The 19,474-nt window shown below is 38.8% G+C and overlaps 1 protein-coding gene across 2 annotated transcripts in view; it reads right to left on the reverse strand.

The window, feature by feature from the left end:
- LOC129193950 (gamma-aminobutyric acid receptor subunit pi) overlaps window positions 1-19,474 on the reverse strand; it is an 81,405-nt gene that overhangs the window by 23,747 nt on the left and 38,184 nt on the right. For both annotated transcript variants that reach the window (XR_008573658.1, XM_054798774.1), the window contains exons 3-4: window positions 5,675-5,787; window positions 2,691-2,758 (exon numbers count right to left, since the gene is read on the reverse strand). Coding sequence is in view for 1 of the 2 variants with exons in the window: in XM_054798774.1 (XP_054654749.1) it covers window positions 2,691-2,758; window positions 5,675-5,787 (181 nt within the window). In the remaining variant the exon portion in view is untranslated. The remainder of the gene's footprint in view (window positions 1-2,690; window positions 2,759-5,674; window positions 5,788-19,474) is intronic.

Here is a 19,474-nt window from a genome sequence, read left to right on the forward strand (position 1 = left end):
CGGACAAGCAAGGTTTTCACAGACCATGACATTCCTGTGTACTTTGTGAGCTTTTTTATTGTTGGATATTGATAGCCTCCGGTCCCTGGGCCCCTTTGTGCCTAAAGCAATTGAATCCAGAGCAGTACATTAAGTCAGCAACTTAGCTTGTATGTCTGAGAGCACACAGCAGGATCCAGGTGCTGTGTGTTATTATGTGTCTATCAGTTGTGTAAGTCTTGTCCGTGTTGATGATTTTCGATCTTGCCGCTGTGTTTCTTCATTGCTCTTCAAATGTGGTGTTTTGTGTTCATGACTGCTAATGTCAGGTAAGTGATAGCAAATGTTCAGGTAATTGCTTTAAATACGTGGTTGAAATGAGGGGTACGTGGTTTCTGAGGGGCTCGACTGGAGTGGGCAGCAATCGAGATGGGGTTTATGGCTGGAGGTCTCTTTTGCTCTGTTACTTGGAGAAAACACTTCCTGGAAGTCAATGTTTTAGCCCAGGGGTGTCCAAACTTTTTCCACCGAGGATCACATACTGAAAAATGAGAGGATGCAAAGGCCACTTTGATATTTGGTAAACCACCACATGTAGATGTGCTAAGAAGGTATAAATATTTCAAGAAAAATCTGCAACTCAGCTTTGTGATATACTATAGGTGAAAAAGCCTATTATTAGTAGGAATTTTGTTTTTTGCTATTTTTTTCCTGTATTTAATGTTTTTTTTTCCAAAATATTTCAGCGTTTTTTTAAAATAATCCTTGTAAACTTTCTTGTCAGAATATTATGAATTTATTCCCATAATATTTCAACTTTATACACACAACTTTTTGCCAACCTAATTTCCCCAAAACATTATTTTGTTTCATTTGTTTGTCATAATATTACAACTTAAAATAACACATTTTCTCTTTATTATTTCAACTCTTTGTCACGAATATGACTTAATTTTTCATCATAATAGTACAACTTTTTTACTCTTAATATTGTTACTTTATTCTCCTCAAATTAGAGTTGTTGTTTTTTTTACATTGCTTGCTTTTTTTTTTTTTTAATTTTCCAACAATTTAAACTTTCTTCTTGTAAATTTTCTTCTCTGAATTTTTACTTCATTCCCATAATTTCATTCGTAAAACATTATAACTTACAAAAAATAAAAAATAAATTAATTCCTTGTTTTGTTTCTCATAATATTATGACTTTTAAAAAATTATGTATTTTTTCTTTAATATTTGAACTTTACTTTTTTTGTCATGATGTTATGACATTATTCTCGTAAAATTTAATTTTCTCATCTCGTTTATCTTGTAAAAGTATGGCAGATTTTTCCATTTTTGCTGTTGTTTTGTTTTGTTTTGTTTTGTTGTTTGTTAAATTATATTTTTAGAATGTGCCACGAGCCAATAAAAAAAAGCAGCAGGCCGGAAATGTACCATGGGCCGCACTTTGGACACCCCTGTTTTAGCCCATTCTTACAGTGAGTGATAGTGATCATATACCCTTGGATCGTATAATCCAAGGGACTGCGTCACAGCAGCGAGAGGACATGGCTTTGATACAAAGCAGAGTGGGGGTTTGTTTATAAAAGACTGTGAGGTCTGTGTGGGGAAGAGGGTTGCGGTAGAAAAGTGACATTTTATCAGACATTTGGGTGTTTCTTCCCATTTTTTTTTGTGTGTGCCATGTTTTTATTTGATTGCAAACGTTTCGAGGAGGTAAACAATACACAGCTAATTCAAAAAGGGTGGAAATCATGTAACGTAGCAAAGATGGTTAGCTAGTTTACTGCTGTAGTTTCTCTTTAACTATTTTGCTCCTTTACTTAATCGAAACATTTCAACTTAATTTCAATAGAAAATACAACACTACTCGGGACCAACAACGCTTGGACCGATTTAGAAAATAGAGACTCCTCCAAAGAAGTACCATTAATACTGGTAATGTTGGATGCTTTTCTTCAAGGTTCTTTGGACAACGTTGCAATCAGAGAAGTAGTCAATGATCAAACAATTTAAAAGGTTTTCAAATTGTCTTAAAAGAGCAGTATATTTGGTTATATCACTGAGGAAGATAGAGAAAAGAACCCATCGTGATTTTACACTGTCTACATAGCAGTTGCCGAGCCCCTCTAGAAAGTGAAAGTTAAGTTTGTGTGGAAATGAGAAACAAGCTTGTGCGAGTGAGAACAATGCATCGATTGCGTGTCTCACGGTATTTTTTTCATCAGTCATATGTACGTGTTGCACAACTTTGATTGTGCTATGTGAGTGTGTGTGTGTGTGTCAAGAAGGCCTTCTATGAGAAGGTATGAGACTGAAAATGCTATTAGACCCAATCTATAGGTGTAATAATAATATCTAACAGCTTCATAGTTAATTCTTCAAATTGTAGAACGTGGTTAAATAATTTATTCATGTACATTCGGAGCACCTTATACAGTCAGAAACTATAAAATTCAATTCAGTTTTTTTTCCAACTTTTTAGTTGGTCTGCCATTATAACCTTGTATAACACAAATCATGCAGTAATGCAAAACTGCTGCAGGATGTTGAAAGAAGAAGTAGTCCTTAAAAAAGTGAAACGGCGCATTGTTTACATTTTTATTACTCATGGGAGCAAAAAATTGGACAGTGCTGTGTTCATATTTGTATTAAGCGTGGATCAGAGGCTTAATAAACACAATGACAATAAACAAACATCGTCTTACCATGTTGATCTCTGAAATGGTGTCAATGCTGGCAATGTCCAAGCTCATACCCACGGTAACAGGACCATCTAGAAACAATGAAGAAACAGCATTCTTCTGCATGTGTCTCATACATTAAAAACATACTGTATATATTTATTATTTCTCATTGAACATAAAAATAATGGGTAAAAAAAGACCGATTTTTGCAAGACCTCGTAAAACATTAACAAGATAACGCAACACTTGTGAGATCTTGCAAAACTGTTTACATTAAGAGCATTGTACCTCCGCTACTTCCGTTTTCAGAGAGGATGTTTGCGTTGAAGCTTCAAATTAAGAGCAGCACATTCATTGAGTTTCTGATTGACTGTTTACTTATAGGACAAGCAAAGTGACAAAATCTGATGTATGGCTAATCAATGTATTTCCTTTCAAGTACCAGTACTCAAAGAGATGTGTTTCCAGCAACACTAGCTCGGACCAGAAGTTAGCATTTTATTTTCAAAAGACGACCCAAATGACCATCACAGAATTGAAAACTTCCAGTATAGTTACAGTATCACTGTACATTTGTGCTGTAAGGAATGCACAGAGACTGACGATGGAATTTAAATGATGCATTTCCACCCGATTTTCGCTATGTGAAGGCAAGCTACAGTATCTGTGACGGGAAGTGTGTCCTGTAGCGTCACGTAGTATTGCGTTATCTCGCAAAAGTTTTGTGAGATCTTGCAAAAATGTGTCTTTTTAAAAATTTTTTTACCCATAATATTTTTTTTCTCCACGCCCCCTCGGGGGCTCCATACATTATAGCTTATGTCTGTGATATAATGAATTCATCTGTGCCAGCCGCAAGCCACATACGGAAGGCACTCAATCACAGAATCTGAGTGAAAGAACAGCTCTCAGTTGAACTTAAAAGTCTTACGCTTGTATCTGTTTACTCCTGATACTGCTTGCAACAAATAGTTCAAGACTGACATCCACCTGTTCAATGCTCTGGAAATCAGAATGTTTGTCATTCATTGTTATTCATTGCGTGTCATTCAGTCTCTGTCAGTCATTGCTGTAATGTAAGGATCCAAGCTCAATATAAAGTTGTGTCATCCATCCATGCATCCATCCATCCATCCATCCATCCATCCATCCATCCATCCATCCATCCATCCATCCATCCATCCATCCATCCACAGTCTGTCTAGTCTTTGCATTCCTGTGTCCAATGCCATACTATAAGTTTGGTGTAGGCGCTGGCATTGTCTTGTATACTGAAGTGGTGATTGGGAACCATGTCATCATGAATGCTAAATAACTCAACTTTTGGCACAATCAAAAACTATCATTCTTTCAGTGTGAAATTCCTTTATGGAATTCCAGTTGTGACCATTAAAAATGATTTCTTACTTTTCCTGATTTATCATTTCGCAAGGAGAATTTAACGATCCCTGTGGTGCCCTCTGTTTCTCTGCGGTTATGCCTTAGTATTCAGTGCATTCCTCACGACATTGTTAGTGTGGCTAACACACAGATAATACAAAGCTCTGCAATCGTTGAAAATCAAAATGTGAATAAATTCAGAATCCAGGCAGCTAAATCCTTTCTAAAAAGAAAGAGCAAAAACATTCGAGCTGCAGTTGTTACCGAGTCAGAAGGATCCCAATTCTACCGAAGCTCAAAGGCTATTTAAGAGTCATTTGTTTCATAGAACGATGCAATTTTGTTTGGCCTTTGTGCCGTATAATGGAATTGGTTTCTTTATTTAAAGAATGAATCGCTTTAATTGAAAAATGTTTACAAGTTAATCTTGTGCAATTGGTTTTGATTTGACGTATCTTCACCCCACACTTGAAGAATTGTCTTTATTGAAAGTAGCCATGCCTAACACTTAGTATTTACTTAATTCACAATAATCATTTCTTTATTAACAAGACACCAGTTTCTCTTGTTCTCTGTTTCTTGGGTGTCATTTTAGAATTAAGGACTGAAACTAGCTGGTTGTAGTACCTTTTGGAATGGCATGCGCAAAAAGAAAGTCCTTAATATTATAACTTTTTCCCTAACCTAATTATACCAAAAAAAACAACTTTATTTTGTTTACTTGGTTTCTCATAATATTATGAGTTTTAGCAAATAACTTTATTCCTTCACTATTTCAACTCTGTGCTACTAAACTGGCATTATTTTTCTTCATAATATTAGGAGGGTTTTTTTTGTTAGAATGCACATTTTTTTTTCTTAAAATTTTGACTTTATTGTCATAAAACTGCTTTTTTTAAATGTTCTAACTATTTCAACCTTCTTTTTGTAAAAGTTCTTCTAGTAAACTGACTTTATTCCCATATTATTTTGAATTTATTCCTCTAGTATTATCATTTTTTACCAATCAAATTTTCCCCAAAATTAATACATTGTTTGTTGTTTTATTTGTTTCTCATAATATTATGACTTTTTTCTTTAATAGTTCAAGCTTATGCTACCAAAATGACATTATTTTTCCTCACAATTAATATTTTGTTCTCTTAATATTTTGACTTCTTGTAAGATTGCTCCTGATTTTTCAGTTTTTCATGTTTTTTTTTTTTTTTTTTTTTTTTTAATTCTATTTTTGGAACGTGCCACAGGGCAATAAAAAAAACAGTCGGAAGCCGCATATGTCGCCCGAGCGCCACTTTGGACAGCCCTGGACTGGTGTGTCAAATGTGAAGGGATGTGAGGAGGATGCGGTATTGAATATGATTGGGTCACGTTGGAGTTTTTTAAAAAATAGACCTACGCAGGACTCTAGTTAATAGTTATTATTTCGGGACAAAACCATCAAGGAGGGGGGCGAACTTCCCATAAGCTTTGGAGACGAGTAGTAATTGTTTTGGTAAGTTCAAATGAATAATTGTAATCATTTCAAGGGTGGGGCCACCTTGCACAAAATGACAAATATGACCTTCTGTGTGGAATCATTAATTTCCCAAGCCATTTCTACAGCGACGTGGATGCAGTTTCCTTACTGTCAAAGAAAGGCCTCAGGTACTTGTTATATCCTTTCATCAGCTTCTGAATGGTTGGAGGCAGAATTTCTCCTTCCTTCATTTCTGCACTGAGCATGGTGCTCTCTAAAAACCTGAGAATGACAGAACAAAGCAAAATAGTGAGACAATCATGATTATTAGTTTTGTCACGCTTGTGCATTATACCAGGCACCGGGTATTCATTTGGTTCTTCTGCAAATCTTACAAACACATGCTAAGAGAGTACTCAGCAAGATACAAATTGGATTAAAAAAAAAAAAAAACAGTAAAAAGAGAGCGTAAACATGAAAGCCTTGTTTCAATTGTTTTGAATCATTTGGTTTCAGAATATTTTATGCTAACCACCCTTCTCCCTTGCTCATGCATTTTAATTGGTGGCTTTCAAGAAATGCATCGTCTTTTTTTGCCACAAGTGCTATATCCTTAAAGGCTCATTGGAGTGTGGGAAGATCATTATATTGCTCGCAATTGCGGCATGCGATGAAAAAAAAAAGATTCTCATTTTTTCCTCATAAGCGGTATATGTGTTTGTGTCGAAACTGGCAACTAAATACGAAACACTTTCTTGCGGAGAAAAAAAGCTCCGAGGCACAAGCTATGATGTAAGAGGGGAATGAAGGCGAGGCGATCAAGCCATGTGCAGAGATAGGAGTCGTTCTTCCCCCACAAGCAGACAGAATCAGATTCCCTTCTGTATTTTTATTCTTCAGGGCAAAGTTTGTGATAAAGACAGCAAAAATATAATGGGACTGTATTTTTCTCACAATGCCCATCAAATGTAAAAAAAAAAAAAAAAAAAAAGAGATACACTGCCCTCCAGAAGTATTCCCTCAATTAGTCCAATCCTTTATTTTTATGGTAGACTAAAAACATTTGGGTTTGAGAAAGACAAATGTCAGACCAGAGAACATTTCAGCTTTTATTTCCAAGTATTTACATCGGATGCACAACTTAGAAGGCACCACCTTTTGTTTGAACCCACCCATTTTTCATTTGAGCAAAAGTATTGGAACATGTAACTAACAGGTGTGTTTTGTTGCCTAGGTAAATTCAACCAATAAATAGCACTGAATGTCTATGCTCAGTTTCAGATTGGGTAGGGTAGGTTTTGACTGTGTAAACGGCATTTAGAGGTGTAAACAACATGAAAAGCAGAGGGCTGTCTATGGGTGAATTTGAGAGAAGGTGGAAAATCAATCAGAACCATTGCACAAACATTGCTCATAGACAGTACAACCATTTGGATTGTCCTGAAGAAGAAAGAAACCACTGGTGTACTAAGAAACAGATGTGGAACAGGTAGACCAAGGACAACATCAGCATGATGATGGAAAAAGTGTGAGAGCTGTAAAGAAAGACTTTAAAACATCTGTTAGTGACATCAGCACAACCTGCAGAGGGCTGAAGTGAAGGTGTCACTGTCTACTGTCCGCAGAAGATGCAAACCACTCATGAGCAAAATGAATAAGAAGGCCAGGCTGGAGTTTGGCAATAAGTATAGAGATACTGTACATCAGTATATATTTGATGTGATGGAAATACTGTCCATTCACACTCACATTCACACTTATGGACAATTTTGAGTCTCCAATTAACCTAACATGCATGTTTTTGGAATGTGGGAGGAAGCCTGAGAAAACCCACGCACGTACGGGGAGAACATCCACACAAAGATGCCCAACGGAGTTTGAAATCCAGATCTTCCAGATCTCCTGACTGTGTGGCCAACATGCTAACCAGCAGGCCACTGTGCGGCCGTCAGTCCTTCTGCTGTATGGAAAATAAGAAGTTGGAGTGGAGCTTAAGTAAAACGCCTGCCAACATGCCCAGCTCAGGCCAGCCAAGAAAGTTTAGCACATGAGCAGACAGCAAGATGCTAAAAGAACTCTCCAAAAATCCTAAAATAACATCAGAGGACCTACAGGAAGCTCATGCCACAGTTGATGTAGAAGTACATTTCATCTGCCATCGGAAAGAGACTTCACAAGTTAGATTTTCATAGCAGGTATGCAAGGAGAAAACATCAAGGCAAGACTGCCGTTTGCCACAGAACATCAAGACAAAGCTGTGGACAGATGCAGCTAAGATTAAAGTATTTGCAGACAGTGACAGAGGACATGTTTGGCGGAAACCACAGATATCATTTGAGCAAAAGAATCCCATACCAGCTGTGAAGCATGGGGGTGGAAATATCATTGTTTAGGGCTGCTTCGAAACAGCAGAATTTGACCAACTCTCTATCGTAAAACCCACGATGAAAACCTAATTGTATCTGAGGTGCTTGAAGAAAATATTCAAAAATGTATGCTGAAGCAACATGATCTGACAATGACCCCAAACATTCCAGTAAATCCACCAAGAAATGACATGGAGAGTTCTGGAGTACATAACATGGGACTTGAATGATTCCTATTTGATTGCATTTTACAAAAGCTGTGCCACGGAGAGGTTAGGCGTCGGTCTGGAACCCCGAATGCCGCGGCCGGAGGCAGGTAAGTGTGCACAGAATTTATTCTGCTTCATAAAACTATAACATAAAGCGTTGGTGACAAACAGGGACACCATGGAATACAGAAGACTAAATAATGCCGGTTGAAGGCAGAGGCTGCTGAGCGCTCGTGAGAAAACTGAAAACAGTACAGAGGGCTAAGGAACGCATATAGCTGGAGCGTGGGGTAGCGAAGGAATAATCCGGCGTTCCCCAGCTGTCAGTAGTCAGCCTAAGTAGTGGCGTAGGCACTCAAGTTCAGGTGCGTTCAGCAGTTCCGCCTCCAGCCAGGAACATAGGATCTGGACAGAAAAACAAAAAGGCACGGGAGACAGGGGCAACAAGCAAGAGCCTGTGGAACGTGACAAGCTGTTCAGCAATCCAGTCGTGGGGTGTGGTCTGCCCCAGGTGACGTTTTTGACGAGAGATGAATATATAGAAACTTCTTGAATTATTTATCGACTATAATGCTTACAGAATATGACCTCTTTGAGCTTTCCGTACACAAGGCAACATACAGTCAAGGAAAAAATGATTAGACCACCCTTGTTTCTTCAGTATATTGATCCATTTTAATGCCTGCTACAACGAAAGGTACATTTGTTTGGACAAATATAATGATGATAACAAATATAGCTCATATGAGTTTAATTTAAGAGCTGATATCTAGCAACTTCCATGGTTTTCTTGATAATAACCAAAATCACTTAAGTTGTTACATGAATAGCTATAGCACTCTACTGCCAAAAAAGTAACTCTTATGAGCTATTTTTATTGTCATTGTTATATTTGTCCAAACAAAAATACCTTTAGTTGTATCAGGCATTAAAATGAACAAGAAACTGAAGAAACAAGGTTGGTCAAATCATTTTTTCCATGCCTGTATTTGTGAAACCGGATTATGTTGACTCCCCGCCGACTGACTCATGTCAACATAAGCGGTTGAAACCCGAAAATAGCCATTGCTTGCACAGTTACTTAATTACAAGTCCGCATCATTTTTGGAGCAATTTTTTTTGTAACAATACCGCTCCAGCCTAGCCCTCAGTTTAACTCTCTCGCGTCGCAGCGGTCGTCATCCGCGCATGTAAACACCGTGGAACGCATACGCAGCCAGCAGCGCGCAGTGATACCAACAGAGAGAAAATAAAGCTAATTGATTGTGAGGTCTGACTTTTTCGTGGGACATTGGTTTGTGATGCAAATATATTACTCTTTTGAACGCATATTAAGTGACCCCATCAACTAGCTAGAACTACTCTCCTCAACGCCAAAAACTGACCAGAACTCTGCTAAAGTCACCGCTGATGCACTACACTGCTGATGGGGATGTCATACAACTTCATGTCCAAAAATCAGAACTATCCCTTCAGGCAGACACTTTTTAGTATTAAGAAGAACACGGTAGACTTGGACTTTATGAGTGGGTTGACATAGATGGGTTGTCGACATAAAGGGGGCCAATTTAAACAGGGTTCCACTGTTAATCACGTGATTTAAAAATGAACTACAGGGAGAGCAAAGAGTGTCCTGATTTAGTCATTCAACATCTGTGGCACCACACTCATGATGTTTCATGAGTAACATTTTACTCCTGCAAGGAGTTGTCTTTGTGTCTCAGAACTCCACTACAGTAATCCCTCATTTATTTATTTGTTAATTGGTTCCGGATCAACCGTGATAAGTAAATTTCCGCAAAGCAGGATTCCTTATTTATAAATTGAATATTTTTTGTAGTTAGACCTTTGAAAACCTGTTTATAACCTTCTAAATGTTTAACTTGTTTTAACTTTAGATGCCTTTGGAGATGAAATAACACCCATAGACATAATAACATAAAATAAGATATTTAAAACACAAAAAAGCCTTGTACTTGTGTGTGTTGGTGTAGATGTTTTCCCTAGGGAAGCAGAGTAAAGGGAGGACAGGAAGTGACGTTGTGGCTTCAGAGTTGAGTTTTAGCTTGGCATGTGTTACGACTGCAGCAGTAGCTCATGTAAAGGTTTTATTGTGCCTGTTGTGAGCTCATTCAAACCTGCCATAAAAGCCTGTCTGGCTTTTAAAAGCAATCAAGTCTGGTGCTTGTGTGTCTCACCGAACATTACAGTAACGTTACTGACACCTAGTGTAAAATACTACATGTCATCACAACATATTTGAATGCGTCTTCTAAATGCCTTATATTTGTGTTTGAGTTCATTTAGCCATTACTATGTTTGAAAATGAAGACATGACAAGCATGATTTACAATAAATATAAAACCGCGGAGTGAAGCTTCAGAATTCGAAGCTCGAAGTGACGAGGCATTACTGTATTGCGCTACATTTGTAATTCAATATATCACAGCTTTTGACAAATAACAGTTGGTCCACATTAAATATTATTGAACAATGCACAACAAAGTAGTTTTTTTTTCCCAAATCACTATAATTTTGTTTCAGAAAGTAATAATAACAACTCAAAAAAATGACTCCAATTCATGTTTTGCTTGTCCTGTCTGTGAAAACACCACGTGGCCTCGAAGAGGAACTGCTGGAACTGACAAGCATCCTTGCACACTAAAGTCACACAAAATGTCTTCCCTGTGAAGCGCAGGTCTCGGTCCACCTAACTGTGTCAAATCAGCTGAGACAGCTGGGTAAGTTGCTTCCAGCACCCTGTTGCTATGCTGCATGAAGTCTCACTCACATGGCTTGCAGCCTGTTGTTTCAGCAGGCAACAGTCTTGGACGGGAAAACCATGTAGGTGACAGCAGTGACAGTGCTCCGCCTCTGGCAAACTGCATTACCATTCGAGCACGCCCTGTGTGACCCAAGTTACAGTCTCAATTACTCAATTACAAAGTGATTGCATTCTTGCATTTTTTTTTTTTACTGCAACTGCTTCAAAAAATGTTTCTCTAGAAATGGATATGATAGAGTGTGGAAAAATAAAAGGAGAATAAGTGCAGAAAGTACTACATAATTAGTGTTATGATGAAATAATGACCTAAAATAAACCTGTGCTGGAATATAAAGCAGTTGATTGTCTAAGTATGGTTGTGTTGATACTGCCAATCTTAAAATGTTGGTCTATTATTACTTAGAGATGCCAAATTAAAGGATTAATTGTGATTAATTAATTAGTCATATTTAGTGCATTGTGTGTTTTAATCGCGTTAATGTCATTTTTAATCTCAAACTTTACTGTTTGTGTGTGTGAGTTGCCTTTTTATAAAATCCATTTTTTTGTATTGGGCCTTTTGTGCTTGAGTTGTTTGCAGGTGTAAAGCAAAGGTCAGTCACATCCTGAAGTGGACATTGATTGGCTATCATTGTGTTTGGGGTTGTTTAGCATCAGCTAAAAAAGACAGATTTAGGTTGCTGTCTTGCGGGTGGAGAGGGGCGTGGTCACGTGGGCATAGGTAGGTGTGTGCGCTTACTTAAACAGACATCATAAACGGTGCGCACTGGCTTCTGTCAGAGAATGAGAGAGAAAAGACTGGGAAGCTGTGTTTTTGATGACTGCTTTCTTACACTATTACAGGCCATATTTTACCATCACACTTACCATATTCATATCCGCAGTTTGTCAACCTGGTGTCTTTGTCCGCTTCTGTTTCACATGCTGTCACGAGGACCCACGCCTACCATCTCTGCGGCCAAAGGTAAAACGAGGCCACAACAGCTCCCATTGTAGTTGGGAGGGCAAGGTGAGGAGCAGTGAGTAGTGAAGGAGACATGAAAATGGAGTTGTCCGTCCAATGAATGAGGAAATTTACATTATAAAAAAAATACTCCGGCAGCACCATTGATAAAGGTTGAGTAATACGCCTTCTTTGTGAGAAGGAGTTTGCTTACCACCGAAGTAGCAAGTTTAGCCTACCACAAAAGCACCCGGTAGCGAGTGCAGCCACAGCTAACGACATTAGCAATTTAGCGAGCCATAGCAAAGCGATGAACTACAGGCTCATAAAGAACTGAAGAGTCAGCCGCTGATGACATCACAGACGGGCAACGGAGCAAAAACTGAAAACACACAAACTTAGTACAATACGAGAGACTGCTGGGGAAGACAGCAGGAGCATAACACAACAACAAGGGGAAACTCATGAGACAGTATTCATCAAGAGACAATGTATATCTCGCTTAACGTCAACTGGAGTAAGCTTCAGTTCACCTGTGAACTTAACAGGACAGCGGTTGAAAATGAATACATTCATTCATTCATTTGCTACCATTTGTATATAAATTTGTTGTTTACAAATGTTTTGAGAAATCTGACTTACAATTTGTCATGAAATGTAGTAGCTTCTCTGTCCTCTCGAGGCTGAGAGCTGTACGGTGATGACATCAGAGCATTCTGCGAGCACTTTGGAAGTGCTTGGGTAATGCCATGGCATCATTACATCGTTACATGTTGCTGGCAGTCTTTCTCCATAACATTGTGAAAGCTATTTCTTTTCCTTAGCTTTTCTTCCCGGTTCTTGGGACCGCATTGCTATCGGAGAAGTAGTCAATGATCACACAAAAGGTTTAAAAGGTTTTCAATTTGTATTCAAAAAGTAAAAGCAATATATTTGATTACAGCAGTGGACTCGTCAATGAGGAAGATCGAGGAAGAGCCCAGACTGAAAGTACACAGAGTCTATACAGCGGTAGCTGCGCCCCTCTAGAAAGTGAAAGCTAAACTTGTGTGAGAGAGACAGAGAACTATGCACTGTTGTGTGTTTGCCTCTTGTCCCAGTGTTTCCTTTAGTTCCATTAGTCATATCTAAATGTTGCGCAACTCTGATTGTGCTATGTGAGTGTGTGTTTCAATAAGGCCTCCTATGAGCAGCCATTAGACTGAAAATGCACTGAGCTATCAGACTGAATCTATAGGTGTAATCATAATATCTCACATCACCCTTCGTATTCTACGAGCTGGCTCAGAGAAAAGTAACAGCTCACCCGTCCCAAATGAGCTTGATTGAATTCTGGATTGGTTTAACTGCTTATCGACATAATAAAAATTATAACAACACATCATAGACATGCCCTCACACCATGCACATGACCAGTATAGGAATGTATCAAATTAATTACTATTTAATTCAAATTAATTACATTACAACGCCGTTGCTGTTACCAACAGTGAAATGTGGTGTGTTATTACTGAAGCGGCCCGACAGTCACACACAGTTGGATGCTCATTTGAACTTTATTCTGAATTTAATACGTCAACACCGTGTATTTCCAACAGTCCTAGGTGCATTCAGGAACACCGGTACTCAGAACATCAACACAAAAAGTAAGCAGATCATTCTTTTATGCGGCCGCACTGTGGTCTAGTGGTTAGCATGTTCGCCACACAGTCAGGAGAGCTGGAAGATCGGGGTTGGAATCTTCGTTGGATATCTCTGTGTGGACTTTGCGTGTTCTCCCCGTGCGTGCGTGTGTTTTCTCCGGGTACTCCGGTTTCCTCCCACATTCCAAAAACATGCATGTTAGGTTCATTGGCGACTCTAAATTGTCCATAGGTATGAATGTGAGTGTGAATGGTTGTTTGTCTATATGTGCCCTGCCATTGGCTGGCGACAAGTCCACGATGTACCCCACCTTTTGCCCAAAGTCAGCTGGGATAGGCTCCGGCATACCCCCTCAACCCTAGTGAGGATAAGCGGCATAGAAAACAAATGAATTCTATTATGCCACTTAGTAATTTGCATAACACTGCTTATGCTTATTTACCATCTCTTTTATTTATGTGCAGGCAGCATGAGAAGAAGGAAAGGAGGATATCACAATGATGTGCCACAGTTTAAGTGGAACACAGTAGTAATTAAACTACTCATGCATACACAAGAATCCTTTCTATTCTTGAATCAGAGTAATTTTCTCTCCCAGTTGTGAGCACGGTCTACAGAGAGCGCATTTCCCCAGGGTGCTTGCTGACAGACTTGACACACCTGCCCACTGGGCTGCCGATCAAGAATAATAAGATGACACATTGAGTGCCCACAACTGAGCTGAGAGGGCCGATGCAGACAAGAAGCTTGATTTAAGACTGTGTAATCCCCTAACCAAAAAAACCCCGATACCGTATATTCATATATTAAGGGTGCAACGATACAGAAAATTCACAGTTTGGTTTGTTTCGATACTTACGATACACAATTGACTTATTTTTTAAGATTTTTGCATGGAACTCGCCGCTACAAATGCAATGAGGGCTTTTATTGTACGTACAGTACATGCATCGCATCGCTGAGTTATTTTATCCAGAATTTGGATAATAATAATTATTTTATTTTATTTTATTTGAACATGCACACAAGTTGGAATACAGTTGGAATACATCCCATAGTACAATTCACTGTTCCACATTTCCAAAAGGAGTCGGAAGAAGCAAAGCTTATTTAATGCTACCCCCCCATCCATTTTACATATGTTGCAGTAATTTATTCACTTCCTGTTTTTCAGGTGATCTATTTAATACATAAAAGTGCTAAGTAATGTATCAATGTGATAATATTAATGTCAGGGGTTTTCCATAGTCATAATAAATAATAATCATGTACAAAATCAGTATAATAATAAATAAATAATAATAGATACCGATAGACATAAAAGAACAAGTAATAAAGATCCATCCATCCATCCATCCATCCATCCATCCATCCATCCATTTTCTATGCCGCTTAACCTAATTAGGGTCGCTGGGGTATGCTGGGGCCTATCCCAGCTGACTTCGGGCGAAAGGGGGGGTACACCCTGGACTGGCCACCAGCCAATCACAGGGCATCAATAGACAAACAATCATTCACGCTCACGTTCATACCTATGGACAATTTAGAGTGGCCAATTAACCTAACATTGCAATAAAGATGAAAAATGCATTTTTGCAATCCGCTTGAGACACCGTCTGCCGTCAGCCACAACAGAAGCTGCTGACTGCTTCCAACTGCGGGGGTTTCGCCAGGACTTGGATGTCAGCAGACTGATGTCTTCTGACGTTCGTGACTTGGGTTGGATTCCTAGTGGTATCGAATCGAGACCACTGTATTTATCGGTTTGATACAGCTTCATGTATTATTGCACCCTTCTATCAGGGCTGTCAATAATAACTAACCTTGGTTATAATCCGTTCCAGTAGACACGACTCTAACCGAAACATACCCTAAGCAATTTTTCCCATAAGAAATCATGTAAATCCAATTAAGGCAAAAATGTTAAGACAAAACACATTTTTTACAATTATCATTTTACACTCAGAAAACAATTCAAAATGCATATAAATACGTATAAGTGATGAAGTCCGGCATAGATAGCACAGGCGTTAGCTGCCTCGTTAGCCTTGTGTGGCGCTGGTTGTCGCCGTTGTCTGTCGACATATTGCTCACATCGAGGGTCACCAAATGTGGAGATGTGATTGGGAAGGAGACATTAAGGAGGATAAATGGTATAAACCGTTTGCTCTTCACTGAACAACAAGCAACAACCACTAAACAATGGCCCAGAAACGGAAGTCTGTGGAAAAGTGTGACCTGCCACTGCCACTATGCAATAATAAGGTAACATTACGAGTTTTTCCATGTTATTTGTGATGTGACCTTCATTTAGAAATAATTCAAGTTATTTTTGGTTATTTATTTTAAACACACATGTTCCACTTTCAGCATGTTTTATTATTTGGTTTAAAAATGATTTTGATTTGATTTTTTTTTGTCTTTTCAATAAAGATATTTCAAAATAACACATTCTAGTGCTGTAATTATAATACTGCGAAACCGATAAGCCATGATATTTTTGCTCAAGGTTATCATACCGTCAGAATCTCATACTGGCCCATGCCTAGTAACTTGTTTTTAATGAACCAAGTGCTAACAATCATGGATTATGAACCTAAAGTGTGATCAGCTAATTGACAATGAAGGTATAGTTTTGTGGTTAAGTGTGAAGGTGCCTGCATGTCAACATAGGGTGGATAAATATCCCATTAAACTATGAATTATGCTGACTCCAACGTAAAATGTTTTTTGTTTGTATTGCATTGATGACATTTGGATCTCAGTGGAAAAGCAGCACCCCATGACAGCTCAGTACAAATGGGGTACGAAATTGATTGATTCTGTTCAGCGACTCAGCCGCGCTGGTCTATTAGGAAGAAAACATAAAATAATGGCCGCAGTGTGTGTCAAGTAGCTACCAATCAATGAGTGAAAACAAACAAGGAAAATGTCACATTAATGAGCCGATCACCACTAGTTCTTAGACGAACAATAAATCAACATTGTTGTATTTCATTTGGTTGCAGCTGTAAAAGCTATTTCTTTTTTTTAGCTTCTTCCCAGTTCTTTGGACCGCATTGCTATCGGAGAATAGCAATTTCCAAGGTTTTCAAATTGTAGTAAAAAAATAGTAATATATTTGGTTACAGTGCTGGACTCTACATCAAAGAGCAAAGACCAAAGACCCCAGAATGAAAGTACAGAGTTTATACTGTATCGCTTTTGCTGCGCTCCTCTAGAAAGTGAATGTTAAGCCTGTGTAGACGTGAGTGTTAAGCTTGTGAGAGAGAGAACAATGCATCCATTGTGTGTCTCCAAGTATTTTTAAACAATGAATAAATTTTTTCCTTAAGTCATCGACTTCCTCCGCAAAGCTGAGCGAAGCACAGTATGTGACATTTGAGGCTGTAGCCGGGCTTCAGCAACCACTGCTTGGCCTCCATCTTGCCATACATTATTTGGCCTAAAGGCTATGCTAATACATGGTGGCTTCATGTTCGATGCGTGGTTGGAGGAATCGGTTCAGACATCGTTATACAGAGGTGCCTTGCGATGAAGGACCTCAACCCCTGTGGCGGAATAGGCCTTTTCAGATCCTGTTACATGACATAACCCCTCTAAAGACCTCAAAACCCTGACCAAACTCTTCTTCCCAATCTTCACTCAATTCACACGAAGCATCAGTCCAAGTGGCTCTTACAGATTTCATAACATATTAATTTAGACAAACATACCCCCTGCAGAGAGCTGAGTAACACTCTCCATGGACTTCCTTCTCTCTGTCTTTCCCTGCATTGCTTCCTCCCACTCAACAATATGCTCCTATCCACTTCCCACTGTTCTTTCATTGATTCATGTCATCTTCCTCTCGAATCCAAAGTGTGTCTTTTCCCTGGTGCAGAAAACCCATGTGTGTTTGTATATGCACAGGGAGCAATTTGATAGATGTTTTAAGCATTCGAGAGTACTGGCAGGGATATGCACTTCCAACAAAGTTTGTTGCTGTGCTTCAAACTCCGACTCACAGGGGATTCATTTTCATGCATTCATACATTTTCATGAGATTACTATATACCATATTCATTAAAAACTGCAACTCATATTAGCATACTATCAATCACATTAAAAACACAAATACATTTTTTTTCCTATCAGGTCCTGGTTGAAAAAATAAACAGAAAATGCCCTTAATTCACCTTTTAAGCCAGTTTATTTGATGATAACCAATTGATATGAATGATATGCCCCAAAAAATGTCTATTTTTGACACACGACTCAACCCCCGCAACCCTCCTGCTAGCTTGATGTTGATGTTCTCCTCCAATTTCGGAGCAACATTTGCAATAAAAGTGACTGTTGTAATGATTACATTAGATTCAGTTCCAGAACCCTCCCTTTCTCTCCTCAATATGCCTCACACACTTATTAAACAGATGTCGTAGCAAGTTCTCCACAAACTGCCATAGCCAAAGTCTTGTTTTCTTTCTTCGTAATTTTCATTATTTGGCTAAGAAAATGCGGACTCCCGTTGCATAAAATCCTTGAAATTGCCACAAAAATGCTAAGGGTAGCACAAATTGAAGCTATGTTTACTTCCGTAGCCACTTCCATAAACGTAAGTCAAAGGCTTTTGCACATGCGCGTCACTTCACGGGCGCTTTGCGTTCACATTGGCAAGTCACATTTTTTTGGTAATGTGAACGACCACATTAGAAAATCTGATTTTAATAAAATGTCCGAATTGGGCATCATACCTCACAGTGTGAACGTAACCCCGGTTCAGGGGTCGGCAACCTGTGTCTCAGAGTGCTGTGATGTTTTTAACACCAAAGTGGAGGGAACGTACGTTTTCAAAAAGTATTTGAAATATCCGACTTACTGCAAGTCAGTGAATGCACCTAGACTGCGTTCTGACTGCTGATTGGATGAGCAAGGGAAGGGGAGGTGGGCAGTAGTATGCAGATAAAGTCAATAGGAGGGAGGAGTTTTGAATTGAGTCTGAATCAAGATACTGTGTAAAATAAAAAAAAGAAAATGTAATTAACAAAAGCAAAGAAACATGTCTTTTAATGAGAAGCATGGTGCAGTAATGTGCTTGCAGCCCGTGACATGCTTATCGCCGAGGTGGTGACTCCGGGAGAGACAGGTAGTGTACTGCGGGAGCTGACTGTTCACTTACCGATTGCGACTGCTTTGGGGCGGGGTGGACCCCTTGGCAGCAACCGCAGAACAATACGTGCTTTCACTTTTAAGTCTCCAAATACCTGAAACGTCTCCTACCACGCCAGGAAAACCCCCTGCATTTGTTGCTAGTCGATTTTGAGAAAATAAGTCGCCAAGAGAGTTTGTAACTCATCAGATTTAGCGAGGAAGTCGGCAAGTTGGCAACACTGGCTGCACATGAAGGGGAGGAAGCCGTTCACAGATGGAGAATACATGAAAGAATCATTCATAAAAATATCACAGCATCTATTCATTTCCAAATTAAAAAATAAACAGGAAGTAATTCAGATAATGAAAGAATGCCTCTCTCTGCAAAGACAGTCAAGGACAGGACCAAAAGAATGGCAACAAACATCACCAGTCGGAAAATTGATGACACTGATTCAGCCCAGATGTACATGGTATTGAGCAAACAACACTGATATGCAGATATGTGAACGCTGATGGGCTTTTCTATGTTAAAGTTGCCTACGTTTTGTTTTAATTTTACACAAATACAGGAATCACTCAAAAAGGCTAACATAGTTCAGTGTTTAAATTATTTCAGAGTAGGCCTGCTGTTTGTTGAATTTTGTTGTTGTTGCAGGTAAAATTCAAAATATGTAAAAAAAAAAATTACAAAATAAATTTTAAAAGTTGCTGTGTAATGTTTTGCGGCCCCAGACATTTGTTTTTTACTGGAAGAGGAGGCAAAATGTCGCTTTTGATGGTAAAGGTTGCCGACCCCTGCCCTAGTTTGAGCTTGTTCTTAAAAATGTTAGATGCCCCAATTGTCGAGTTGCATTACTGTTTTCTTTTGTAAATATTATTTCTTTGT

This window comes from Dunckerocampus dactyliophorus, chromosome 14 (genome assembly GCF_027744805.1).
Source record: "Dunckerocampus dactyliophorus isolate RoL2022-P2 chromosome 14, RoL_Ddac_1.1, whole genome shotgun sequence".
In the NCBI taxonomy this organism is placed as follows: Eukaryota; Metazoa; Chordata; class Actinopteri; order Syngnathiformes; family Syngnathidae; genus Dunckerocampus; species Dunckerocampus dactyliophorus.